Source organism: Giraffa tippelskirchi, chromosome 7 (assembly GCF_054371585.1).
Source record: "Giraffa tippelskirchi isolate mGirTip1 chromosome 7, T2T-mGirTip1v1.2.pri, whole genome shotgun sequence".
Classification (NCBI taxonomy): domain Eukaryota; kingdom Metazoa; phylum Chordata; class Mammalia; order Artiodactyla; family Giraffidae; genus Giraffa; species Giraffa tippelskirchi.
Genome location: NC_137281.1, coordinates 10,421,138 through 10,446,823, shown reverse-complemented (window position 1 = coordinate 10,446,823; position 25,686 = coordinate 10,421,138). Strand labels below are relative to the sequence as shown.

The following is a 25,686-nucleotide window of genomic DNA, read 5'->3' as shown; positions in this document are numbered from 1 at the left end:
CAGGAAACTAGATCCCGCGTGCTGCAACTAAGAATTCACAGGTCACAACTAAAGAACCCACATGTCCAGCCGTGCAGCCAAATATTAATAGATACATACTTAAAAAAAAAAAAAAGAAAGTGGGAAATGAACGGGCGTAAAAAGGCTAAAGGTCGTACAGGCAACCAAGTTGAAATGAATGGAGCGGAAGGCATGCTGGGTAATGGGACAGGAATGAATGGGCCAAAGATAGAAGCTTCAGTGACTCTGAGGCAAGGGTTGGGGGAAAGACACAGAAAGCATGATGGGTAACGAAAGGGGTGGGCCTACGGCAACCGTCCGGTTAAATAGGTAATGGGCATTGTGGGTAACAAGAAGCAGAACAGAGTTCATATAACGGGTTAGAATTCTCCCCGTGGCACTGTGGGAAGGGAGAGCACTTCCGGCTTTCGGTCTGCGACTACGGACGAGGGGGCCGCCCCTTTGCCGCGGTGCCTGGTGGGACGCGAGGCCTGACCTTGCTGCCTAGCCGCCTCTGCCGCGCAACCCATCTTTATCCGTGTCCCTTGACCCTCTCACGTTAGCCAATGAACACACAAGATGGATTACGACACCAGGGCTCGACCCCTGTACCTGCAGAAGCCAATCAGGAAGCTGCAAGGGCCAAGGCCGACCAATTATCATTACAACGTCGCCGAGGGGCGGAGTCGAAAGAGGGACGCCTTCGGGTATGGGGCGGAGGTGTTACGTCAATGGGCGGTGCAAAGTGAGCTGCACAGACCAATGGTCAGTGAGCTCCAGAACCCGCGGCATCGCGAGCCAATCGGCGTGGGCTCCCCAAGCCAATGGGAAGGGCAGGGAGGTGTGCTGTGACCTGTCTGAGAGTGGGAACCAACAGAAAAGGACGTTCCAAAGAGGTGGGTGGGACTCTCATCCATGACTCCAATAGTAAGGCCAGACCCTGAAGCTGGCGGGAGGACCTCAGGGCCCGCTAAACCAATGGGCTAGGTGGGGCGGGGCGACGGTGGCGGCGGCGGCGGCGGCGGCAGCGGGTTCGGTTGCGCGTGGCCCACGGGGTGGGAGCGGAGCCCGGACCGGGAGGAGGCGCTACCGCGCGTGAGAATTGGGGTTCTGAGCGGGGGGGGGGGGGTAAGGGGGGGTGTTGGCTGGAGACTGGGCCTGGAGCCTGCGGGCCTTGACCTCTGCCCTCTGACCTTTCCCCTTGCAGGCGACCATGGGGAACGTATTAGCCGCTAGCTCGCCGCCCGCAGGGCCGCCGCCGCCGCCTGCGCCTCCCCTCGTGGGACTGCCGCCACCTCCGCCCTCTCCTCCCGGTTTCACGTTGCCGCCACTCGGGGGCGGCCTAGGTGCTGGGGCTGGCACAGGTCGAGGTTCCGAACGGACCCCCGGGACTGCGGCTGCCAGCGCTGGAGGGACCGGGGATGATGGGGCCTGCGGCTGCCTGCCCAACCCGGGCACGTTCGAAGAGTGCCACCGGAAGTGCAAGGGTGAGGGGCTAGGGGCCTGGCACGGGTGTGATGGCCCGGATCGCACTGAGGACCTTGGGAATTGGCACGGACCATTGGAATCATTTAACAGAGCGTTTTAGGAGTTGACGTTGGGATCAAATAGTGGAACGTTGAACCTGGGGCTTAGAATGATGGGATCAAATGATGGAACCTCAGGATGGAATGCCAGAGCGGTACAGAAAAACCTTAAGGACCTCATGTACCCCAGGAATCGGCCAAACCAGCCTCATGTGATCGGGAGGGAAACGGAGGCCCAAGGTCACAGGGCCAGCAATGGGTCAGTGGGGGTGGAACCCAAGGCTTCTGGATGCTGGCTTGGAGTAATTGTGGTAGCGAAAGTGGTGGTGGGTTATTGAGCACTGTTCTCAGGAGTTCTATGTGGTGAGCATCTTCAACTAACAGATAAGTTTGAGATGGATAAAATAACTTGCCTAGGGTCACACAAGTAGTAGATGGTGGCACTGGAATTTGGATGCAGACAAAGGCTTTGGGCCTGAGCCCATCCTCTGGGCAATTCTGCCTCTTTACTGGATGAGTTGCTTTGTGCGGTGTGCTGCTTGTGGGTTCCTGGAGAAGGGAGGGTGGGGACCATAGGGAAGAAAGGGATGAGTGATGGGGTGTGTGTGTTGAAGTGTGACAGCATTTTTCTCTCCTTCAGAGCTGTTTCCTATTCAGATGGAAGGTGTCAAGCTCACAGTCAACAAAGGATTGAGTAATCATTTCCAGGTGAGCCTTTCTGGTGCCTCCAGAGGTCATCCAAGCCATCCCTCTGCATCTGCACATACAGTCCTTTAACTCCTCCTTAAAGATCTGGGCTCCTTGATACTTAAAGACACCAGAGACAATGCCAGGCTGACCACTCAATTTGGGGGCAGTGGTAGGGTTTAGGGACTCACCCTCGCAACCAACATCCAGGCAGGGATGAAGTACCAGGTGTGCCCCCACACATCCCTTCTCTTGAGTGTCTAATCTAGTCAGGCCACACCTTCCAGTCTTCATCCCCTGCCATGCCCAGATACACCCTGACAGGGAAGTCAGATTGGCAAGCATCCCCCATCGCAGGCTGGAGGGGAGCTGACTTGGAAGTGGGCTCAGCTGGGTTCCTTGGGGAGTGGCCCACAGGCTCATCACCACAGCCCTCCCTTTTCTCCCAGGTGAACCACACAGTAGCCCTCAGCACAATCGGGGAGTCCAACTACCACTTCGGGGTCACGTACGTGGGGACGAAGCAGCTGAGTCCCACAGAGGTGAGGTACCTTTTGCCATTCATTCATTGTATCTTTCTTCTAACAAATAATTTAGCCAGTCAGTCGAAGAAAACTTTGTCAGTAGGAGACTGGGCTGCTGGTGGTGTGGGGAGGTGGGAACTGTGTCTCTTCAGGGTGCATCGGAACCTGGATCATTCCTTCATCCTCACCCCCACTTCTCTGGGTGAGTCTGAGGACACCAGGGTCACCAGACAGTGATGACCCAGCGTGGGCAGGGCTGGGCTGCGCTGCAGATCATGCAGGGCTTTGAAGGCCAAGCCAGGCATTTGAACTTTCACTAGGGGGCACTAGAGAGCCACGGAAAGATTTGAAGGAGGGGACGATGCGGTGATACAAGTGCTTTGGAAATAGCATTTCTCAGGCTGTTTGGGAGGCTGGGTTAGAAGCGTGAAGGCAAAACTGGAAGCCCAGAAGGAGGCTGGGGCAGGACACAGGTGGAGTTGGGGGGCTAAATTAGGTTTTTGCTTGTGTTAACTATTTCCATGCAATAAACTTATTTATTCAGCAAACCTTCAGGGCACCCCCCATGTCCTGCCCATCTCTGTGCTGGGTGGTGCTGGGTGGGGGACACAGCGGTGACTGAAACAGCCATGGGGGCTCACAGCCTAGTAGAGAAAGAGAATAAGCTTGTCCCCAGAGAGGAACAGTCCAGGGAGAGTAGGACTGAAATGGGGGAACCCAAAGGCTGAGCCCAGAACAGAGCCTAACTCAGCCTAGGTGGTCTTAGAGGGCTTCCTGGAGTAGAGGACCTCATTCTAGGCTTTCCAGTCCTAGGCTTCTCACCAGAACCCATCATGCATGGACATCCATGATACTAGGCCTCTCACCTCTAACTCTGCCCCACAGGCATTCCCCGTGCTGGTGGGTGACATGGACAATAGTGGCAGCCTCAATGCTCAGGTCATTCATCAGCTGGGCCCTGGCCTCAGGTCCAAGATGGCCATCCAGGTGAGTGGAAGGATGGAGTCGGCAGCTCCCCCAGCCACCCTGAGCCCCAGGCTGCCCTTGGGTGTTGAAACCAAGAACTCAAGGTACAGTGTGGCCAAACAAACTGAAACATCAGAGTCTGGAGCAGAGAAAGGCTTATCGCAAAGATCAAGCGAGGAATACGGGTGGCTGGTTCTCTACAGACCAAACTCCCCCATAGTTTTCAGAGAGGGAGTGAGTGAAGTCACTCAGTCATGTCTGACTCTTTGGGACCCTGTGAACTGTAGCCTGCCAGCTTCCTCTGTCCATGGGATTTTCCAGGCAAGAAGACTGGAGTGGGTTGCTATTTCCTCCTCCAGTGGATCTTCCAGACCCAGGGATTGAACTCAGGTCTCCCGCACTGCGGGCAGGCTGTTTACTGTCTGAGCCACCAGGGAATCCCAGTTTTAAGGGAAGGGCTTTGAAAGGCAAATTGGGGGCAGGGTGCTGCAGGATGTGTGACTTTCTTCTGGTTGGTCAGTGGTGAGGCCATAGGGTGGTGTGCCAGGAGTCTTGTGCTCGGCTGGAAGTTACCATCCTCCTCCTGGGTGGAGGCCTTAGCATATCCTTGACAGGAGCTAGAATTCTGCCTTATCATGGCACTGTTGTGCTGTGCTTAGCCACTCAGTTGGGTCCAACTCTTTTTGACCCTTTGGATTGTAGCCAGCGAGGCTACACTGTCCATGGGATTTTTCAGACAACTTTTCAGAATACTGGAGTGAGTTGCCATTTCCTCCTCCAAGGGATCTTCCTGACCCAGGGATCAAACCCGTGTCTCCTGTGGCTCCTGCCTTGCAGGGGGGGTTCTTCACCTGCTGAGCCCTCAGAGAAGCCCTCAGAGCACTGTTGTGTGACTCTTGGTGGATTACTTTTCTTTTCTTTATGCTTTCCCTCTCTTCTCGGATGAGTAAATGGATCTGCCCTTGGGGAATGTCTAGGAGGTTGAAGCCTTTTTCCTACAAACAAGAAGGGGAGGCCACTGAAAGGCCTTTTGTACCCCGGGGGGTCCCATGGGGTCCTGCTCAGTTTCACCCTCATACTTGGCCCTCCCCCCACAGACCCAGCAGTCGAAATTTGTGAACTGGCAGGTGGACGGGGAGTACCGGGGTTCCGACTTCACAGCAGCCGTCACTTTGGGGAACCCAGACGTCCTGGTGGGTTCAGGTAAGAGGTACAGGGCTTGGAAGGTGGTCAGATGCCACGCCCAGCAAATCCATTTCTCCCTCTGACCCTCCTTTTCTGCCGTCCAAGAAATGGTCAGGGGCAAGCGTGACTTCAGAACACAGAGCATCAATCAGGTCCCATAGCCTCGTGGGGGAAAAAGACAGGTTCAAGTCCCAGCTCTGCCACTGGCTTCACCGCAATTGGGGGGAGCACTTCCATTACCCTCATGGGCCTCAGCTTCCTCATCTGTTAAAATCGGGTTGCCTCACAGGGTTGTCGAGCAGGTCAAGTGTGGAAAGTCTCAGATGGGGTCAGGCATGTGACGGGTCCCAAGGAAATGAGCTGCTGCGTTACTCCTGGGGCTGTGGGGTTGCTTGGGGGCACAGAGCTGACCCCAGGGCAGGCGGAGTCCACGTGCAGCTGAGGGGAGGCAAGTCAGTCTGAGATGGAGGGCGACAAGGAAGATTCCTGTTTGGGTTGGCTGGGGGCAAGGACCTGCTGACTAATGTCTGTACTTCTGGTCTCTCCTCTCTGCTTCCCCCTTTTTTATTTTTGTCTCTGGGCATCTGCCTTTGATTTCTCTACATTGGTCTGATGTTTCTTGACTATGAATCATATGTTCCATGTCCAGAGGATACGGTGGTGAACTAAGGAAAACTAAGTCTGTCTTCTGGACATTCTAGTGGTGATTTTTATATTATGTATATTAAGGGAGGCGTGCACACGTGCTAAGTCACTTCAGTCTTCTTGAACTCTTTGTGACCCCATGGACTATATAGCCCACCAGGCTCCTCTGTCCATGGGAGAGTCCAGGCAAGAATACTGGAGTGGGTTGCCATGGCCTTCTCCAAGGGATCTTCCCAACCCAGGGATCAAACCCAGGTGTCTTATATCTTATGCATTGGCGCGCAGGTTCTTTATCACTAGCACCACCTGGGAAGCCCCTGGAACCTTCCATTCTAGAGACACAAGTAAAGCAGATGGGTGATGGAGCCCTATGGAAAGATGGTGGTGTCGGGAGGGGTTGGTGGAGTCTTGAGAGAAGGCCTCATTACATAGGTGATATCTGAACAAAGACTGAAGGATGTGAGGGAAGGTGCCAAGCAGATATATGGGGAAAGAGCTTTTCAGCAGGAAGGAACAGCGAGTGCAAAAGCCCTGAGGTATGACCCTTCACTGGAACCTCGAGGAGGACTGGAGCTGTAACAAATGAGGAAGGAGGGCAAGTGGTAGAAGTCAGGATGGCAGGGCTGAAACATAGAGCTGTGGAGAGCTGCTGGGTCTGAGGCCACGAGAGGATTTTGAAAGGGACAGGATCATCCGACGTAGCTTTTGACAGGACCTCTCGTGCCGAGGTGTGGAGACCAGGCCACAAGGGGGCAGCAGAGGGGGTAAGCGGAGGTCTGGGGGCCTGGATGTACTTTGAAGGCTGAGCAATAGTATTCGCTGCTGGATTTCGTCTGGGAGATAAGAGGGAGGTCAGAGTTGAGAGGTCAGCCTTTTTTTTGGCTTGACCCACCGGAAGGGTAGAGTTGGTGATTCCGGATTCTCGTGCCTGCTGTTAGCTCTGTCAGGAAGAGCAGGCTCTTGGGCAGTGAGTGCGGTGTGAAGGTGGGAAGCCAAGACCCCTGGGTGCCCAGCACCTGGAACCGTGCTGGGAACAGTAGGCGCTCAGAAAATACCACGCGAAGGAGTGAACAGCGGTCACCGCAGGTCCTATTTCCCACCTGGTGCCCTTTGCCAGGCCCTCGGCACACTATGCGCACCCAGGCCTTCATCCAGTCACTCGAGCCAATAGGGATTGGCTCGTGCAATCCTTCACAGCCCTGTGGGGTGGTGCTACTGTCATCCCCAGCTGATTGAGGCCCAGAGAGGGCAAGTACTTCCCCAAGGACACACAGCGAGGCCACCTCCAGAGTCCATGGCACCAGGCCCCCTGCCCCTGCAAACACTCACCAGCATCAGCCTTTCATGCTCCTCATCACTGGCCTCTAGGTCTCTCTTCCCTGGAGCCCCAGGCCACCAGTGACACTCTCGTCTCTTAGTCCCTATGGACGTCCCTTCCTCCCCTTAAGCACCGATCAGAACTTCTGGGCCCAGGGCAGTACCGAGCACATGAGTAACTGACCACTGACAGCTGGTGGCTCCACCCATTCTGAGCCTCGGTTTCCTGGTCCATCTCAAAGGCACAATCACAGCAAGCGCACCTTGGTGAAGGAATCAATGGGAGAACCCGTCAGCCCCTTGTGGGGCCAGACACAGCTAGTTAGGGTTCACTGTGGGATGGGTCTCTGGGCCACCCCACAACAGGCAGGGGGATTAGGGTTCTCACAGGTGAAGAAGGCAAGGTCTGGGGTGAAATTGGCCCCACCCGGGGCTCGCACAGTGAGAATGCAGAGGGGCTGGCATTGGAATCACGGTCGAGGCCTAATGAGGCCTAACGAGCCCGCGGACTTACCTGGTCCCCTCCCCTGGCCTCAGCTCCTCCTCTGGGGCCTCGGCTTTGTCTGAGCACCCTGAGTGTATGCCCACCCTGGGGCACACACAGCCCCTCCCTGCCCTCATGGGCTCCCAGGCCAGTAGCCAAGACTCTTGCCTTGAGACAAATAATCACACAGTGATGACTCTTTCAGTGACCGTGTTACTGTTGGGGAGAACGCCTACTCGGGAGAGGTCCAGGTTGCTGTGAGAGCTTATAACAGGAGGGCCCAGCTTTCCTAGAGTGACAAGGACAGTGTCTCTAAATGCCAGTGTCTAGACCGAGGAGGGTGAAGAGAAGGGCAGCACTCCCAGAGGAAGGCTGGGTCGCCGAAGCCCCAGGGAGTGCAGCGTGGGGAGGGCAGGAAGCTTTTCTGTTAGGCCCCAGCCAAGAGCCCGCTGTGTACCCCCCTCCCCAGGGAGCCAGGTGTGGGGGAGCTGGGTCTAGACACAAGTGGGAGGGGAAAATAGCAGGCTAAGGAGGTGGAGGATGAGATGGTTGGATGGCATCACCGACTCAATGGACATGAGTTTGAGTAAACTCCAGGAGTTGGTGATGGACAGGGAAGCCTGATGTGGTGCAGTCTGTGGGGTCGTAAAGAGTCAGACTGACTCAGCAACTGAACTAAACTGAACTGAAGGAGATGGAGATGCTAGAAAGGGCAGGATGTTCAAGAAAAAGGCCTGTGAGGAGATGAGCACTGGGCAAGGACTTGTGAAGCTCTCGGAGGAAGTCTGTTAGAAAGCTGGGGATGAACCACAGGGGGCCTTGCACCCGTGTCCTAAGAAGCCAGGGTGTCCTTGATGCTGGGGCGTCATGGCAGGTTCTGAGCAAGGGGAACAGGGTCGGATGTGTGCTTTAACAAGATCCCTCTGTGTACAAAGCTGCTTGGAGAGGGTGGGACTGGGGTAGGAGGCCAAGGAGGAGGGTAGGGCTTGGGAAGCAGAGGGTGAGGCAAGCCGAGGAGATGGAGGGTGGGAGAGGAGTTCGGGGTCTCGAAGCTCTCAGTCTAAACCATGACCAGAGACTCTTGAGTTGAAGTCCCTGTGTGACCCCTGGATGGTCACTTTTCTCTCTGTGGGCCCGAGGGACAGTGGCTGCTCTTGTCCAGAGGTGTGCTGGTGATGGCTTAACAACTAGCTGGTGGAGGAGGGGCCAGGAGGTGGGTCAGTGTCACCCACTCCCGGGGAGAAGCCAGCTCCAGCCTGCCCTGCCTGCAGCTGCCCCCAGGACGCCTCCTGGACCCTGGCCAGCAGCCCTCCACCTCCCTTACCACCCCCCGCCCCCCCCCAGTGGCAGCCCCTGCCTGGGTGTGCCTGAAGATGCGAGCAGGTCCCATCCTGTCCTCCCGGCCTGTCCCGCTCCCTCAGGCCAGTCCCCAGTCGGTGCCTCTGATCTCTGTCCAGGGAAGCGTCTTCATGTCTCTGGTTCACACTTTGTACTCCTGTCCCTGAGGCTTTGTCCCACCTCCAGCTCTGCCCTTTCCCTGTCCTTGCCTGTCCCCACCTCCTTCCCTCCTGCCCCAGTCTTTCCCATTCTGGCTGGGTGTCCATCTCTAAGCTTACCTCACCGGTCCTCACCTGCTCCGTCCTTCAGGTTGGGCATCTTCAGGTCCTGCCATCCACCTCCATTTCTGATCGCTTCCCTGTCTCTACAGAGGTGACTCTTGCTTTCCGGTTCTCTGTCATCGCTCCCTCTGCGTCCCCCACTGCCTCCCTTCCTCCCTGGCCCTTCCCCTCCACAGTGATCGCCTCTGTGGTGTCCACCCTCCTGGGCTCTCAAAGACAGACAGTCTCAGTCCTTGGGCTCAAGGAATTCAGCCCGGCGGTTAGCAAACACTGAGGGGCCCTCAGAGCCATCCTTCCTGCCGAGGGGCTCGCGAAGTAGACTTCAGCAGGGCCGGTCTCTGTGATGGCTGGGCCCTGGCTGTGTGCTGAGCACACCTTGTGTACACCACGCCTGCATCCAGCACTCTGCTCTTCCTCAGAGTCTCATGAGGTGTCCCGTTCACAGAGAAGTGGTGCCAGTGGCCCTCAGTTACCCCAGCAGCAAGTACTGGGGCTGGGATTTGAACCCAGGCCGCCTGGCCCCCTGAAGTGTGCTCTCACCTACTGCTCGTGGAGGCAGGGTGGCTCGAAGCCTGGGCTCAGGAGATGGGGAGGCCTGAATTCTGCCCCTGATGTGTCCTGTGACTATGTGGGAGCGACTTGACTCCTCAGCCTCTGCAGCCTCCTGTGTAAAGGGAGGTGAATGCAGAATAGATGAGTTCCTGGGGGGCGTGGGAGGCTGACCTCAGAGCCCTGTGAACGGCTCCAGCAAGGAGCCCAAGTGGGAGGCCCGAGGAAGCGGGAGTCCAGTCTGGTGCCCTGACTGGGTGAAAACTAACCACCAATCTCAGAAGTCATAACTGCACCTCTTGCCTGCAGGAATCCTCGTGGCCCACTACCTCCAGAGCATCACACCGTGTCTGGCCCTGGGCGGAGAGCTGGTCTATCACCGGCGGCCCGGGGAAGAGGGCACTGTTATGTCACTAGCTGGGAAATATACATGTGAGCCTGGGAGCCTGGAGTCCTGGGGCTGAGGGAGGAGGGGCTGGGGGCTGAATTCCTGGGGCTGAGGGAAGAGGGGGAAAACCTGGATCTCCAGTTGCCCGACCCAAGCCCCCTTGGTAACCCACCTGCTCTCTTCCAGTGAACAACTGGTTGGCGACAGTAACATTGGGTCAGGCGGGCATGCATGCAACGTACTACCACAAAGCCAGTGACCAGGTGAGTCCATCTGAGGACTGGCTGGCTGGGTATGGGGTGCCCAGGACTGGCGTGCCTGAGAGTCCAGCCTAGGAGGCTGACTCGTGTGTGTTGCCCTGGCCCCTCCAGCTGCAGGTGGGTGTGGAGTTCGAGGCCAGCACAAGGATGCAGGACACAAGTGTCTCCTTCGGGTACCAGCTAGACCTGCCCAAGGCCAACCTCCTCTTCAAAGGTACCGACCTCCCTTTCCTTATGTGAGAAACAAGCAAGAGGTGACTCTGCTCTGAGTGGGATATGGGCCAGAGGAATTGGGAGGGGGGCAGCATGCCGGGCCCCCAAATTGCCCAGGAATGCTTGTTAAGAGGGTGGGTGCCTGGGCCCCGAGCTTTGCAGGGACCATCCCCACCCCAGCCAGCAGCCCTTTAGCAGTCTGCACGCATGGCCCTTGCTTTTCTTTTTCTCATGCATGGAAGGCAAGTTGAAGCGCAGCCGGCCTTGCCGCACTGTCTCACCTTAGGGAGGCTGCCCAGTCACAGCCAGACCCACAACCTTCCCCCAGGCTGACTGAGTCTCATCTTAAGTTTCTCCTTGCGCCTCAGTGGCTCTCGGGTTTAGGGTGTGTGGAGACCATCCAGGAAAGGCTGCTTCAGTGGCCCTGGTTCAAGGCTTCTAAAGGCATCCAGGGGAAGTCCCTGGTGATCCAGTGGTCTCACTCTCAACTGCTGAGGGCCTGGGTTCAATCCCTGGTCAGCAAACTAAAATCCCACAAGCCATGCAGTGTGGCCAAAAAAATTTTAAAAACGTAGCCAGGAGGCCCAGGGAGAGGGGTTTGTTTTGCCTCTGAAACCCGCCTTAAGCCCTCACTCTGCAGTCAGCCCCGGGTCTGAGGCTGCATTTGTACCGCAGCTTCTCTGCTCCCCTTCAGTGATCCTCGGGCTCCACTGGGTACGGACAGCAGCGGGCACTGGCACACCCATCAGGTCCTGGCATGAGCCGTAGAGATTCCAGTCTCTGATTCAGCAGATACTCAGCACCTGCTCTGTGCCCAGCTGGGGACACAACAGTGACCAGCCCCACCCCCACCCCCAGGCTCACAGTGGCAGGGACAGACCCATCCACGAAGAGCAGTGACCTGGTGTGGACAAGACTGGGATTGGGAGGGTGGTCCACGGGGTGGCCGAGGGCTTCCGGAGGGGAGCGGTCTCAGAGTTCGGAGCTGAAGCACTTGAAGGGCGTGAAGAGGGGTCCGGATGGTGGGGACAGCATGGTCAGCGGCCTGGCCGGTGATACCTGATGTGTCGGGCAAGGCTCTTCACATAGCTGTCCACCCACAGGCTCTGTGGACAGCAACTGGATCGTGGGCGCCACGCTGGAGAAGAAGCTCCCGCCGCTGCCCCTGACGCTGGCCCTCGGGGCCTTCCTGAATCACCGAAAGAACAAGTTCCAGTGCGGCTTCGGCCTCACCATTGGCTGAGCCCCCGCAGGCCCCGCCTTCCTCGCCCTTTCTCCTTCAGATCCCACCTCCCCCTCCCCCTGCCACGGAGGGGAGACCTGAGCCCCCCCTCCCCCTCCCTTCCCTCCCTCCTTGGGGGTCAGGGGGCAGCGGAAAGGAGGGGACCCATCACCCCAGCAGCTGAGGGGGGATTCTCCGAAGGACGGGCACGGCAGGACGTGGAGGACAAGGGGCCGCGTGCCCAGTAAGCTTGGGGTCCAGGAAGCGATTCTGGAGTCGAGGGGCCTACGGGATTCTGAGCACCAGGCAGAGGCGGCCAGACAACCTCAGGGAGGTGTTGGGGTGTCCCCGTCCCCCGAAATGGCCAAATGGGCCCAGCCCCAAGGGGGCAGCAAGGAGAGGCGCGTCCCCAGTCACCCCGCCCCTGCCCGCTTTCCCATCCACCCCTCGGTATAAATCATGTTTATAAGTTATGGAAGAACTGGGACATTTTACAAAAAAAAATAAAAAATAACAAAAAATATACATGGAAAAAAAAGAAATGGGAGGCCTCTGTTTTCCTCTGTGTCTGTGGCCCATTTGGTCCAGCCCTGACCTCCCACAGTGGCCCGTAGTGGGCAAGGGAATCCAGCCTGGTCACTGGCCAGAGCCCAGACCAGAGAGGGGAAGGGCCTGGCCCAGGATCACACAGCTGCCCTGCGACCTTCCCGACGAGGACATCACAGGCCTTCCCTCCCCGGGAGGGTGCGGCCTGTGGTCACTCAGCCTGGCCTGGCCAGCGAGGCTGCAGAAGACTTTGTCCCCGTGAACTGAAGCGGGTGGGGGGAGGCAGCAAGCTGGGACTCGGGTCTTTCCAGGTTCCAAAAGAGGCAGGGAATGAAGGGGTATTAAGACTTGACTATAATAGAAGGTCAAAGCTTTCAAGAAACTTCAGGAAGCATTTGAGCACCTGGAAAGAGTTTGGAAGCATTTACTTCTCGGGTTGGGGGAGGGGTGGGCTGGAGTCTGACTCATTGGCGGGGAGAGGTGTGGGGGCTCAAGCAAGCTGACATTGCTAACCCCTCTCCAGACAGGGGAACTGAAAATTCATCTCACGCAGTGTCTGGGCAGGGAGGCTGCTGGCCTGTGATGACCCCTTATAGTTCAGAGAAGCCACTCCACCCACTCCCTGCCAGCACCTTCTGAGGCCAGAGCAGACAGGCTGACAGCAACCCAAGACGGGCTGGCATTGGGGCTCCCTTCCTGGGACCAGACATCCAGCCTCCCCAGCCCCACGGAATCCAGTAGTCCTCACCTTAAAGGACCAGGAGTGAATCCCAGCTCCAGTTCTTCCAGGGTGACTTGACCATCCACCTCAACTCTGAATCTCCTCTTGAAAGAGGAAAGTGGACAAAGCGGACTCCATCTTGGCTGTGGGACTCCATTTTAGACTTATTGTGAACTTTGGACTACATGCCTGGGTGCTCTCCCGGTGGACTTTGAGCTATGTGCCCAGAATCTATGGAAACAATATACTAACTGAAAAACAGACACCCCCCCCCCCATAAAAGGACTCCAGGACTCTTACCTAGACTTCCCAGCACCGAAAAGAATGTACTAATCTACCCCAGAGCAAAACAAATTATTTCCACAATACCTATTGATACATGTTAGCCTAATTAGCTGTCTGGACTAATATATGAATCATGGTTTAGCCCCTTTACATTATCCAGGCTAGTTTCGAGGAATTTGGGGATGTGGGCTTGAGTGTGTACACTTATGGTATATAAGATTGTCACAAAAACTGGCCGGGTCCTTGGCTAAGAGGAGACTCTGCCTTGCCTGCTGATGATTTGTCCTGGGTGAGTTTGCTTCCTGGAGAGCATGGCTACAACATTTTTGGTGCATTGGCCGGGAAGCGCCTCACTTTGAGGAGACAAGTCCCATTTGGGGCTACTCCGGGGCCTTGCGGCTTGAATCAGCTAGAAGGGGGAGGGTGCCTCACCCCGGACCTCTCACTTTAGCAAGTAGTGGACGGCAGCGAGGAAACTGAGCGCTCACGTTAGGAGGGTCCCACCCAATAGGGTGGAAGAGGGGGCCTGATCAACCTCCTGGGAGAGATTAGAGAAGTGCACGGACCTAAGGTGACTGACGTATGAGAGTGACTGTGATTGTCGGGTACAGGTTGATGGACAGGGCTTTAAGGAAGACTCTATTGTGAATGTCATTTAGGAAGGTGGTGTCTCGGGGAAAATTATTACCAGGCAATCGCAAGAGGGTTACTGGGGGAAGAAACTTGGTCTCTGTGCGCACGTATTCTGCCCTCCCCCGGGAGGTGACCCATCTGCTGTGAAAGTCTCAATCCCCTCAAGCTTGTTAAGGCAGAGAAAGGGAAATACATAAGTGAGTACAAATTGGCTTTTCCGGAGATAGCCTAGGACGTGGGTTATTTAACTCACCTGTGCTTTTGTCCACACCCGATCAAGCTCACCAAGGCGGAGAAGGCATTTCAAGTTCGGGGAGAAGTGGGCCTAGACAAAGTGATATTCTGGTTCAAGCGCATATAACAGCAGGAGAAAGCACACCAGACTCCCCTCTCCCTCTGGGACTTGATGGATAAAGCCCTTTTCAATCCTGTCAGGGAAGAAGCTGAGTGGCAATTTAAGTGCTTCATCAAGTGGAAATATCAGAAGTATCTGGGGTACCGGAAACTCCGCCAACAGGAGAAGGAACACTCCCTCCCGGAAAGGTAGGCAAAATGGGAGGAAACGGATCTAAGGCAACTATCCTGGACAATATGATCAAAAGTTTCAAAAAGGGGTTCAGAGGAGACTAGGGTAAAAATGACACCTGGCCGGCTGCGCACCCTCTGCGAGGTTGAATGGCCTGCTTATGGAAGTTGGCTGGCCACCAGAGGGCACATCGACTTGAAAATAATAAAAGCAGTCTAGGCGATAGTTGAGGGAAAACCTGGACACCCAGACCAGTTCCCATACATAGACTCCTGGCTAGAGCTGGCCCAAGATCCCCCACCACGAGCACGATTTTATATTCAAAATGGAGAAGGAAAAAGGCACAGAAACTAACTGATGATAAAAAAGAGAGAACAGGATCCAAATGAGGAGGAACTTCCTCCCCCACTGTACTGGATGATCAACCCGTCCTCAAATGTGTCGGCCAGGCTGGGGCCCTTAACAGCCACCAGGCCGAGGCCTGGGACATTCCAGCACCACCGCTGTCCCCGGCCCTTCCATCAGCACCCCCAGAGGTGGTAGAGCTGCCACCCCAGCAGGCTCTGACCCCAGCGGGAGAGACCACTGGTTACCACCTTCTGGATTCAGCTCCAGCCACAGACGCACGACCTAAGCTCTACCAGCAGCCCCCGCCCCCAGTGAGTACCTGAGTGCCGTTGAAACGGGATGGGGGTGGGGGAGACATTGGAATTAAACTAAGCCTGTGCTCTGCCAAGGAGTTAGAAGAAAAGACACCATTTCAGATGCCCCTTAGGGAAGTCCAGCAGGCCCGCACACAGGGGAAAGACGGTAACTATCACCAGGCTCCCGTGACCTACTACTACCAGCTATTTTCCTCTACTCATATACTGAATTTTCAAAAATATATGCCATCATATTCAGAGGAGCCACGGGGCATGATTAGATTGATGGAAACCATTTTTCATACCCACCGACCAACATGGGACAATATTATCCAATTATTAACTTCCCTCTTCAGTACCAAAGAGCGGTATAGAATTCTTACTAAAGTCAAAGAAATGGCTGCTAGAAATGGTTCCAGAAGGGACTGTAAACCCACAGAGGTGGGTGGAACAAACCCTTCCCAATGATAGACCTAATTGGGACTATAATACAGACGAGGGGAGAAACCAATTAGACAGATACCGTACAGCCATTCTACAAGGACTAAAAAGGGGAGCCCGCAGGCCTATGGATATGGCAAAACCTGCGAAGTAGTGCAACGAGGGGCTGAGCCCTCTCCTGAATTTTGTGAAAGACTGTGTGAGGCTTACAGACTCTATACGCCGATCGACCCCGAGGCCAGGGGCTTCCAAATCATTATAAACTCAGCATTTGTGTCACAGGCTTATTCTGACATTAAAAGAAAGCTCCAAAAGCTGGATGGAGTATTATCAATGTCCAGCTCCCAACTAATTGAAATTGCAAACAAAGTATTCAGAAATAGAGATGTGGAAGCCAAGAAAGAAATTGAAAAAAGACGGAGGGAGGACAATAAGAGAGCAGACCAGAGATTCGCAATGCTAGCCGCGGCCTTGGGAAAGCCTGCTGGGCTGCCCACAAAAGCCGCTCCCTCCTGGCGACGAGACCCATCCCTCAGGAGACCCCCATGAAAGCCTAGGCCGACGTTACAGCCCAGTCAGTGTGCCTGGTGCTGAGGGTTCGGCCACTGGAAAAACGAATGTCCTAAAACCACTAAAAACCGGGAATCAACCAAGACAGTGGTAGGCCTTGACAGACTAGAGACCGAACAGGATGCCGGGGCTCAGAGACACAAGGTCCCCAAGAGCCCATGGTAACATTAAAAATAGGGGACCGATTTATTGACTTCATGGTGGATACCGGAGCAGGATTGCCAGTAGTAAGTGACCCCGTGGCACCTCTCGAAAAAGGCCACCGCCGTAACTGAGATATCTGGAAAGGAAATGATTAAACAATTCTGTAAACCCCGAAAGTGCCAAACGGCAGGGGGGCACCAAGTGACTCATGAGTTCTTATATATCCCTGAATGCCCAGTACCTCTATTGGGAAGAGATCTACTCTCTCAACTGAGGTGACAAGTGACCTTTTCCCCCCACTAACACCCCACTTTGCATGTGGGCTCAGGTACTTACTTGCTCTCCCTCTCAGTTACCCCACAAGACGAATGGAGGTTACATGAATATACTGAGAAAAGACTAGAGGGGATGAACGGCTGGGAGAAAACATTGGCTCAACACTTTCCCGAGGTGTGGGCAGAAGGAAACCCCCCTGGGCTCACCAAACACCACACTCCAATAATAATAGAACTTAAGCCCAGTGCCACCCCGGTTAGAAAATGCCAGTATCCATTGCCCCTGGAGGCTCGTCTCGGCATCCTGCCACATACAAATAGACTGAAACAGGCCGGCATCCTGACTGAATGCCAATCAGAATGGAATACACCAATCCTACCAGTTAAAAAGGAAAGGGGACAGGACTATAGGCCAGTAAAAGATTTAAGGCTGGTCAGCCAAGCTGCCGTGACCCTGCACCCCACAGTCCCAAGCCCCTACACCTTACTCAGCCTTCTCCATCCAAGTGCAAAAGTCTATACTTGTCTGGACTTAAAAGATGCCTTTTTCTATATATGCCTAGCCCTGGTATCACAACCAATTTTTGCTTTCGAGTAGGAAGACCCAACAGGGGGCGCCAAACAACTAACCTGGACTCACCTCCCCCAAGGGTTTAAAAATTGTCCAACCATTTTTGAAGAAGCCCTGGCTTCCGACTTAGGCGCATTTCAGCCAGAAAAGTTTGGTTGTTGGCTGCTCCAACATGTGGACGATCTGCTCCTGGCCGCTGAGGACAAGGATGATTGCTGGGAAGGAACCAAGGCCTTGCTGGGACTGCTGATGGAGGCTGGTTGCTGGTGGTGCTAAGTCACCTCAGTCGTGTCTGACTCTGTGCGACCCCATAGACAGCAGCCCACCAGGCTCCGCCGTCCCTGGGATTCTCCAGGCAAGAACGCTGGAGTGGGTTGCCATTTCCTTCTCCAATGCATGAAAGTGAAAAGTGAAAGTGAAGTCGCTCAGTCGTGTCCAACTCTTAGTGACCCCATGGACTGCAGCCTACCAGGCTCCTCTGTCCATGGGATTTTCCAGGCAGGAGTACTGGAGTGGGGTGCCATTGCCTTCTCCGAGGCTGGTTACCGGGTCTCAAAAAAGAAGGCTCAGATCTGCCAGGAGGAGGTAAGGTATTTGGGATTTGTTCTTAAAGGGGGGCACAAGGCTGTTGGGCCAGTCCAGCGCCATGCCTCTATCTGTGATGGACGGGCTCCCACAGTGGGTATCACCTCTACGGAGGAGTGATATGCCTAGCTTATGTGATTTTTTTGCATCAGGCAAGACAACAAAAATCAAGGATAGAATGGCATTAGACATACTCACTGCCACACAGGGCGGAACTTGTGCCATACTTAAGGTTGAATGTTGTGTATACATTCCTATCTATCTGGCAATGTAACGGCTGCTTTGGGTGACATGAGGGACCAAGTAAAAGCAATGTCAGGTGAAAATATTCCCTTCTGGACCTCGGTCCTATCTTGGGTAAAGGGTGATTGGTGGAAAACTATGCTCACTGTTATTATAGTCATTTTAATAGTTCTTTTATGTGGATCTTGCATTTTACAATGTGTTGTTAACTTTGTATCCCAGAGACTAACCTCACTTTCCCAGACTGGAGTTAGGAGGCCTAGGGTACAATATATTCCTATGAGTGATGCTCCCACTGAGAGTTAAGAGCATCAAGAGGGAGAAATGAAAGAGGAAAGTGGGCAAAGCGGACTCCATCTTGGCTGCAGGACTCCATTTTAGACTTATTGTAAACTTTGGACTACATGCTTGAGTGTTCTCCCAGTGGACTTTGAGCTATGTGCCTGGAATCTATAGAAACAACATACCAACTGAGAAACAGACCCCCCGGATAAAGGGACCCCAGGACTTGTACCTGGACTTTCCAGCGCCGAAAAGAATATACTAATCTACCCCAGAGCAAAACAAATTGTTATAGCCACAAAACCTATTGATATATGTTAGCCTAATTAGCTGTCTGGACTAATGATATATGAATCATGGTTTAGCCCCTTTACATTATCCAGGCTAATTTCGAGGAATTCGGGGAGGAGGATTTGAGCACGTACACTTATGGTATATAAGGTTGTCACAAAAGCTGGCCGGGTCCTTGGCTAAGAGGAGACTCTGCCTTGGGCCCGCTGGTGTAATAAACTGCACTCCGCTATTTGCATTGTCCTTCTGAGTGAGTTTGAGAGCAGAGAGCGTGGCTACAACACTCTCAATTAAGGATGCCCATCTGTGAAACAGCTGGGGCTCGTGAACAGGGCTGCAAGGGAGGGAGGGACAGGAGTGTTCGCTGTGGCCCGGCACAGAAGTGAAGTCCAACACGGGCCCACTGTTTGCCAGCTAACCCTACTTGTTCTCAGTACAAACATAGCCTGTTGCTTCACCGAACGATGGTGTTAAGTGCAACTCGTTTCCCGGTTTTGTGGACCAAGAAACTAACTGGAAGTTCAGAGAGGCTAGTTTGTTGGCTCAAGGTCACACAGCTGAAAACTGGCAGAGCCTGGATTCAGGCCTGAGCAGTTTGGTTCCTGAGTCCACAGTCCTAAGCAGGCAACAACCATGCTTCAAGCCCCAAGGAAGGAACAATACACAGTTGGGGAGAAATGCTGGATTTTCAGGTCTCAACTGGGGAAGGGGGATCAAGAGAGGCACTCTCCTGTGACCAAGGTAACAGCCCAAGAGGGAGCTCCTGTTAAAGTCCAGATTGCACTCTCAAAGCCTGGGCTTTTAGCAGATACCTTACACTGTCCCCAGAACTCCTATCCCATTTCTATCTGGGCTGGCCAGCTCCCTTCCCCACCCCACCCTCTGCTACCCAGAGTCTCAACCCCCTCCTTCCTCTAACCAGGGATTTCAGGCCCCTAGTCCTTTCCCCAAATTCTATTCATCCATCCTCTGGAAAAGAGAGGGGCAGAGGATGGGTACTGTGGGCAGTGGGCTGCTCCAGCCCTTTCTACGCCCACCGTCCCAGCCCTCACCAGCTCACTCACCCACCAGAATGGAGGAAGCCGCCTGAGTTACTGGGTGAGATGTCATCTTTTCACGGGGGCTGGGAGTGGGGGCTGCTAGGCCTCCAAGCCCCACCCCCGCCTCTCCTTGCTGTGTGTGAAGGGGGAGGACAGCCCACCTCGTGACCTGAGGGGGCTGGCCCAGCTTGCCCCAGCTCTGGAGGAGTGGGCGGGCCAGGGGGGAGCCCTATAATTGGACGAGTCTGGGATCCGTGAGTCCCTACTCAACCCCGGAGGCGAAGGACAGCGGTTTCCGGAGGCGAAGGACGCGGTGAGAAGCAGAACTGGGGGGCACAGAGACCAGCTCGGGGCTTCTGTGGGGGACGGGCCGTGGGAGAGGTGGACGAGGCGACGGTCCGACGCCGCCCGGGCCAGAACAGAAGCCGGAGCAGAGGAGGAGACCAGAGGCAGGGGACTGGACCTAGAAGGGTGGGGAGCAGGCGCATCCCGTTTGGACTGGAAGGTGGGTTCAGGGGAGCAGCTGGACCTGCAGGAAAAACCAGACGAGAGATAGCAAAAACCCACTAACAGTCACTGCCGTTTATTGAGCACCTACTGGGTGCCCACAATCGTCCTAAGAGCTCCGGTAAGGGGACGCTCAGGGGCGGCGGCACGGTAGCTAAAGCGTGGGTTGAAGGACTTTTAAATGAGGATTAAATTAGCGAATATGCGGAAGCCAGCGTTTAGATGTGAAGTTGGAGCTGAGAATGGGAAGATATAGTGAGGAATGCGAGGTCGGAACTTTAGAAAGTCCCGCCGGGCTCTCTGGGAGCTCCGAGATGGAGGGGAGGGCGGGGTGAGTGGAATCCGAACTCTGGGAGAGGGATGGAATTTAGGCGGCGGCAGACCTGGGGATGGGGAGATAAGAGAAGACAATGAGGGAATGAAATAGACAATGAAGGGGCAGCTGGGTAAATATTTGGAATTGGATTAGGATGTTGCTGGGATGCGAGGCTTTGAAGGCTAAGACCGGGTGGGGCGGGGCTCTGAGGGGGAGGGGGTACCCCCACCCCTCCGGAGTTGAGTGACAATTTCTTCCTCCTTCAGGTTGGCCAATCGCAAGCCAGAAGATGAAGGTTCTGTGGGTGGCCGTGGTGGTCACGCTCCTGGCAGGTATGGGGGCGGGGCTTGCCCGGGTTCTTTGCCCCACCCCCTCCCATCCTGGGCTGGCCTTCCTCCCGTCCGTGGGTCCTCTCTTCTGCTGGTCTGTCTCCCCAGGTCTGAGGTCCCTCTGACATCCCTTGGTTCTGAGCTGCAGTCTTACTTTCTCTGAGCCTCAGTTTCCGCATCCTTAAAATGAAAGTTTCTAGTGCAGTGCTGTCAGGCAGGTAGTGAGGCGGTGATTATTCTCTATCTGGGGCTGTTTTATTCTCTATCACCCCAGCATGGCCGTACGTGGACCACACACAATCCATGCTTGTCAAGTGATTAAACAGGCTTGGCGTCTCTCCACCCCCTCCCCATCTCCCAGTGCTCTAAAGAAGCCCACCAGCCTCTGTGGAGCACCTCCTCTGTACTGGGTACTGTGTGCCTGGAGCAGGCAGAGGACACTGACCGCCATGAACTTGCTGTGTGCAGGATGCCAGGCGGATATGGAGGGAGAGCTAGGGCCCGAGGAGCCCCTGACTCCGGAGCAGCTCCGGGGAAAGGACAGCCAGCCTTGGGAGCAGGCGCTGGGCCGCTTCTGGGATTACCTGCGCTGGGTGCAGACCCTGTCTGACCAGGTGCAGGAGGAACTGCTCAACACCCAGGTCATTCAGGAACTGACGTGAGTGCCTCCTCCCTGGTCCTGATCCCTCTGGTGGGCAGTGTGTTCCGGACCCCAGTCTCCTCTGGTCTGGGTTTCTTTCCTTCCCCATCACCAACACTTGGCGGGGGGGGGGGGGGGGGGGGGGCGTTTAGTCTCTGCTCATTTCTTGCTTGCTTTTCTCCTTGAGCTCCTGGTTTTCCCTCTCTCTGATCCTGTTCTTCGGCCTTTCCTGTCTGGCACGTTCCTCTTCATCTCTCCCTCCATCACCCTAGCTCAGGATCCCTAGGTCTTCTCTCCATTCCCACCCTCTTGGCCCCCAGGGCGCTCATGGAGGAGACCATGAAAGAGGTGAAGGCCTACAGGGAGGAGCTGGAGGGACAGCTGGGCCCCGTGGCCCAGGAGACACAGGCCCGTGTGTCCAAGGAGCTGCAGGCAGCCCAAGCCCGGCTGGGCTCCGACATGGAGGACTTGCGGAACCGCCTGGCACAGTACCGAAGCGAAGTGCAGGCCATGCTGGGCCAGACCACCGAGGAGCTGCGGGCCCGCATGGCCTCCCACCTGCGCAAGCTGCGCAAGCGGCTGCTCCGCGACGCCGACGACCTGAAGAAGCGCCTGGCCGTCTACCAAGCCGGGGCCAGCGAGGGCGCCGAGCGCAGCGTGAGCGCCATCCGCGAGCGCCTCGGGCCGCTGGTGGAGCAGGGCCAATCGCGGGCTGCCACCCTGAGCACCCTAGCCGGCCAGCCGCTGCGGGAGCGTGCCGAGGCCTGGCGCCAGAAGCTGCACGGGCGCCTGGAGGAGGTGGGCGTCCAGACCCTGGACAAGATGCTCCAGCAGCTAGAGGAGGTGCGCGCCAAGGTCGAGGAGCAGGGCAGCCAGATGCGCCTGCAGGCCGAGGCCTTCCAGGCCCGCCTCAGGAGCTGGTTCGAGCCCCTGGTAGAAGATATGCAGCGCCAGTGGGCCGGGCTGGTGGAGAAGGTGCAGTTGGCTCTGCACCCCAGCCCCACCTCTCGGCCCAGCGAGAATCATTGAGTGCTCGGGCATCGCCCTGGGGGCCCCCCCACTCCCACCCCGAGCCTTGCGTGCCCCCAGCCTACAGGCAGTCCTGCTCCTGCCCCAGCTGTCCTCCTGGTGGGCCCTAGCTTAATAAAGATTCATCAAGCTTCATGGCAGCTGCTGGGCGTCCGTGTGTGGTTAGTCACAGCTCAAGCCTCAGTTTCACATTTTTTCCCCTTGCTGACTACACAGCACTCCGTCCTGCCCCCTGAGCCTGTGTGTGTCTGTTTTCTTTGTGTCTATTTCCTTCTGTCCCCTATTAGAGTTTCCCAGAGACTCAGCGGTAAAGAAACCGTCTGCAATGCAGAAGACTCAAGAGACATAAGTTTGATCCCTGGGTGGGGAAGATCCCCTGGAGAAGGGAATGGCAACCCATTCCAATATTCTTACCTGGAGAACCCCATAGTCAGAGGAGCCTGGCACGCGCTATGGTCCACAGGAAGTGACTTAGCACTCACGCAAGTCCCCTTTTAAGTCTTTCCCTTTTTCCTCCATCTCTACTCACAACTGCTCACCCTCTTCCTTGACTCTCACCGATTTGTCACTGAGACAAAGTTTTGGAACAAATCCACCAGTGGGTTAAACCCTTCGGTTGCCCCTGACTACTCTGGGCAAAAAGAGCAACCTCGCTGAGCCTCATTTGGCTTGGCTTCACAATATCTGCCTCATGACTCAAAAGACTTCAGACCACTGCTGTGAATATTGAGCCATTCTCTGGACTTGCCTGGTGGTCCAGTAGTAAAGAATCCGCCTCCCAATGTAGGGGACACGGGTTCCATCCCTGGTTGGGCAGCTAAGATCCCACATGTTGTGCAGCTACTGAGCCTGCATGCTCCGGAGCCCTTCTGCCAGAATAAAGACCCAGTGTAGCTAAAAATGATCATTTTTCTTAATTAAGCCGTTTTCAGGTTTTTTTTCCCGCTCTTACTCTCCCGCCTGCCTTATCTGATTCTGCCTCCTTCCCTCTGTCTCCATGCTGTTCTCCCTGAGATGCTTTGTTTTTCTTTCACTTTACCTCCGTCTTTTCTCTCTCCCTCTGGTTTCTCTTGCCTGTGTGTGTGAGCGTGTGTGTGTGCACGCACTTGCGCACTCAGTCGTGTCCGACTCTTTGTGACTCCATGGGCTGTAGCCTGCCAGGCTCCTCTGTCCATGGAATTTTCCAGGCAAGAATATTGGAATGGGTTGTCATTTCCTCTTCCCGGGGATCTTCCCTACTTAGGAATCAAACCTGCGACTCTTGTTTTTCCCGCACTGACAGGCAGATTCTGTACCACTGCGCCACCTGGGATGCCCTCTCTTGCCCCTCATGTGGCTTACTTCTTTTTTCCCTTCTTCATCTGGATTTGCCCTCATCACCATTCTGTTGCACATAAACCCTCTGCCTTCACCCCTTCCTCTTGTTCCTTCTCTCCTCCAAGCGGGTGGTTGGCTTCTTGTCTACCCTGACAAACCTACTGGGTGCTGGGTGCAGACTGCAGAGAGAGGCACACTAAGTGTCTGCAACAGGGCCCTGCTGTTTAGGGCTGGAGGAGCCAGTTGGAAATTGACACTCAGAGAAGCTTGGCCGGAGCCTGGAGGTGCCAACGCTGTCCTCTCCCACGCCCTTAGTTCTCCAAGGAGGGGAGTAGGGTTCCTCTCCACAGGGGACAGGCCAGGACTTGTATCTCCCAGGCTGACCTCTGCCTGCTTTGGCTCCAATACACTCTGCACTCCACTCCGAGTTTTCCCTGGAGTTGCTTTGTTTGTCCTGATGGAATCAAGCCCCTCCCCACCACCAGATGCTTCACCCTTGGGACTGAGTGGGGGCGGGGGGAGTTTTCTGGAAACTCAGAGGCAGGGGGCCTAGTCCCACCCACGTTTCCTGTTAACTCCACTGACTCACTGTGTGCTCAGGGTCTGGGGCCGAGCCCCCTGAGCCTGTTTCCCGAGATGTCCGTGAGGGCAGGGGTGTCAGCCATATTGTCCACTTGAAGACCTGAATCTTGAATTCTCCCTGATGAAGCCAGCTAAGCATAGAGGGTGTCCCACCTCACCGCAGCATCCCCCTCCTACCGCCCCCGGTTAGTTTTGTGCAAGGAAGCTGACGGGGGGGGGGGCTGTGGGGGTGGAGGCTGACCCCAGCAGGAATCCAGAGGGACAGCCTGAAGTCCGGGAAGGGGAGGGAAAAGATGAGGGACAAAGAAGGGGAGGACACTTAGCCTCTCACTGAGCCACTTAATGTTCTTGGCTGCGCCTCAGTTGCCCCATGTGTAAACAGAAACTCGGATAGCTGAGGTGAGGACGAGGCAGGCAGACTGCAGTGGTCGTTCGGTTCTCGCGGGATGGGGTGGGGAGCAGGGGGCATTTGAGTGGACATGTGGGGAGCACTGGGGGCTCAGAGAGGAAGCAGATGGGGCCGCCCGACAGGGATTGGCAGCACGAAGCTGGCCGGAGGGCTGTTGCAATCTTGCCATGGCAGTGTCTGAGCCTCACTTTCACAACCACCCCCCTTTGCCCCAAGGCTGACATGTGGGTGTGGGGGCACGAGGCCAGCCAACCTGGAGTCTGGGGCCAGGACCACCCTCTCCCAGCTGCCAGGGTTCACTAGCAGTCAAAGACAGCTGGGCGGAAGAGGGGGGATGCCTTGGAGGGCAGCCACAGGGGGATGGATGTGGTGGAAGGGAAGAGGGGTGGTGCTTGGTGTTCTGAGCAGCCAAGAGGGTGCATAAGGGCAGATGGAGTGTTTACAGGGGCCCTGGAGGCTTGGACAGCAGGGGAACAGAGAGAAGGGAGTTCCTGGTAGATCGCTTAGAGGGGCACACGTCGAGAGTCTTGCAGCTGAGGTTTTGCACCTTTGACAGGTTGAAAAGACCTCTTTCCAGAGAATTCCCTGGCGGACCAGCGGTTAGGACTCACCGCTTTCACTGCCATGGCCCTGAGGGCAGTCCCTGGTTGGGAACTAAGATCCTGCAATGCGTGGCAAAAAAATAAAGACCTCTCTCCAAAAAACATTTCGGGCTGTGAAATTAAAATCCCAGAGGAGCATCCAGGGAAGTTTGGGGGAGTCTCCCAGATGCAAAAAGATGGGGGAATAGGAAGGCTAGTCTGAAAGTGACATTGGATGTGATAAATGTGCAGGTGTGTGGCGGAAGACTGTAGGACCCCAGACTCCGGGAGGAAGAGTCATTTTAGCTGAAGAGGCTGGCAAGAAGGGAAAGGGGATGGTAGAGATGGCCTGGGGACACAGTGTGAATTGACTTAGTGAGTTGGGTTTTTTTTTTTAATAATTATTTATTTATTTGGTTGTGCCGGGTCTTTTAGTTGCAGCATGTGGGATCTAGTTCCCTGACCAGGGATCAAACCCAGGCCCCCTGCATTAGGAGCGCAGAGTCTTAGCCAGTGGACCACCAGGAAAGTCCTAAGTTAGTGAGTTATTGAGTGTTACTGAGATAACCCACCCCCTGCCCCCACCCGCTCAAG

The 25,686-nt window shown here is 55.4% G+C and overlaps 2 protein-coding genes and 1 long non-coding RNA gene across 7 annotated transcripts in view; 2 read left to right on the top strand and 1 right to left on the bottom strand.

Moving 5' to 3' along the window:
• Window positions 1–994: 994 nt before the first annotated feature.
• On the top strand, window positions 995–12,127 carry TOMM40 (translocase of outer mitochondrial membrane 40). Its single transcript, XM_081515810.1, has 10 exons — window positions 995–1,095; window positions 1,208–1,487; window positions 2,167–2,234; window positions 2,663–2,755; window positions 3,623–3,724; window positions 4,801–4,906; window positions 9,812–9,934; window positions 10,077–10,153; window positions 10,262–10,364; window positions 11,467–12,127. The coding sequence occupies exons 2-10, from the start codon at window positions 1,214–1,216 to the stop codon at window positions 11,604–11,606; spliced, it is 1,086 nt and encodes a 361-aa protein (XP_081371936.1). The 5' UTR covers window positions 995–1,095; window positions 1,208–1,213; the 3' UTR covers window positions 11,607–12,127.
• The window catches only part of LOC145515436 (uncharacterized), a 29,483-nt gene continuing 14,704 nt past the window's right edge, over window positions 10,908–25,686 (bottom strand). The window contains exons 1-3 of one of the 2 annotated variants that reach the window (XR_014060887.1): window positions 19,411–19,546; window positions 14,024–14,095; window positions 10,908–13,083 (exon numbers count right to left, since the gene is read on the bottom strand). This is a non-coding gene — a long non-coding RNA (uncharacterized LOC145515436). Of the gene's footprint in view, window positions 13,084–14,023; window positions 14,096–19,410; window positions 19,547–25,686 lie in introns of those variants that run through there. The other variant, XR_014060886.1, reaches the window with a different exon arrangement.
• APOE (apolipoprotein E) lies at window positions 17,071–22,343 on the top strand. Of its 4 annotated transcripts, none has more exons than XM_081515813.1 (4): window positions 17,071–17,526; window positions 20,472–20,537; window positions 21,003–21,192; window positions 21,495–22,343. In XM_081515813.1, exons 2-4 carry the CDS (start codon window positions 20,495–20,497, stop codon window positions 22,201–22,203), a joined length of 942 nt encoding a protein of 313 aa, XP_081371939.1. In that variant the 5' UTR covers window positions 17,071–17,526; window positions 20,472–20,494; the 3' UTR covers window positions 22,204–22,343. The 4 variants fall into 4 exon arrangements, with proteins under 4 accessions (XP_081371939.1, XP_081371937.1, XP_081371938.1 ...); XM_081515811.1 differs by lacking the exon at window positions 17,071–17,526 and adding an exon at window positions 19,645–19,695; XM_081515812.1 differs by lacking the exon at window positions 17,071–17,526 and adding an exon at window positions 19,645–20,010.

Bases quoted from the DNA above. Each gene is read 5' to 3' on its own strand.
- APOE (XM_081515813.1), top strand. From the start codon at position 20,495: ATGAAGGTTCTGTGGGTGGCCGTGGTGGTCACGCTCCTGGCAG. The intron at 20,538-21,002 runs GTATGGGGGCGG...TGCTGTGTGCAG, and splicing joins GGTGGTCACGCTCCTGGCAG to GATGCCAGGCGGATATGGAG. The intron at 21,193-21,494 runs GTGAGTGCCTCC...CTTGGCCCCCAG, and splicing joins CAGGTCATTCAGGAACTGAC to GGCGCTCATGGAGGAGACCA.
- TOMM40 (XM_081515810.1), top strand. From the start codon at position 1,214: ATGGGGAACGTATTAGCCGCTAGCTCGCCGCCCGCAGGGCCGCCGCCG. The intron at 9,935-10,076 runs GTGAGCCTGGGA...GCTCTCTTCCAG, and splicing joins ACTAGCTGGGAAATATACAT to TGAACAACTGGTTGGCGACA. The intron at 10,154-10,261 runs GTGAGTCCATCT...TGGCCCCTCCAG, and splicing joins ACCACAAAGCCAGTGACCAG to CTGCAGGTGGGTGTGGAGTT.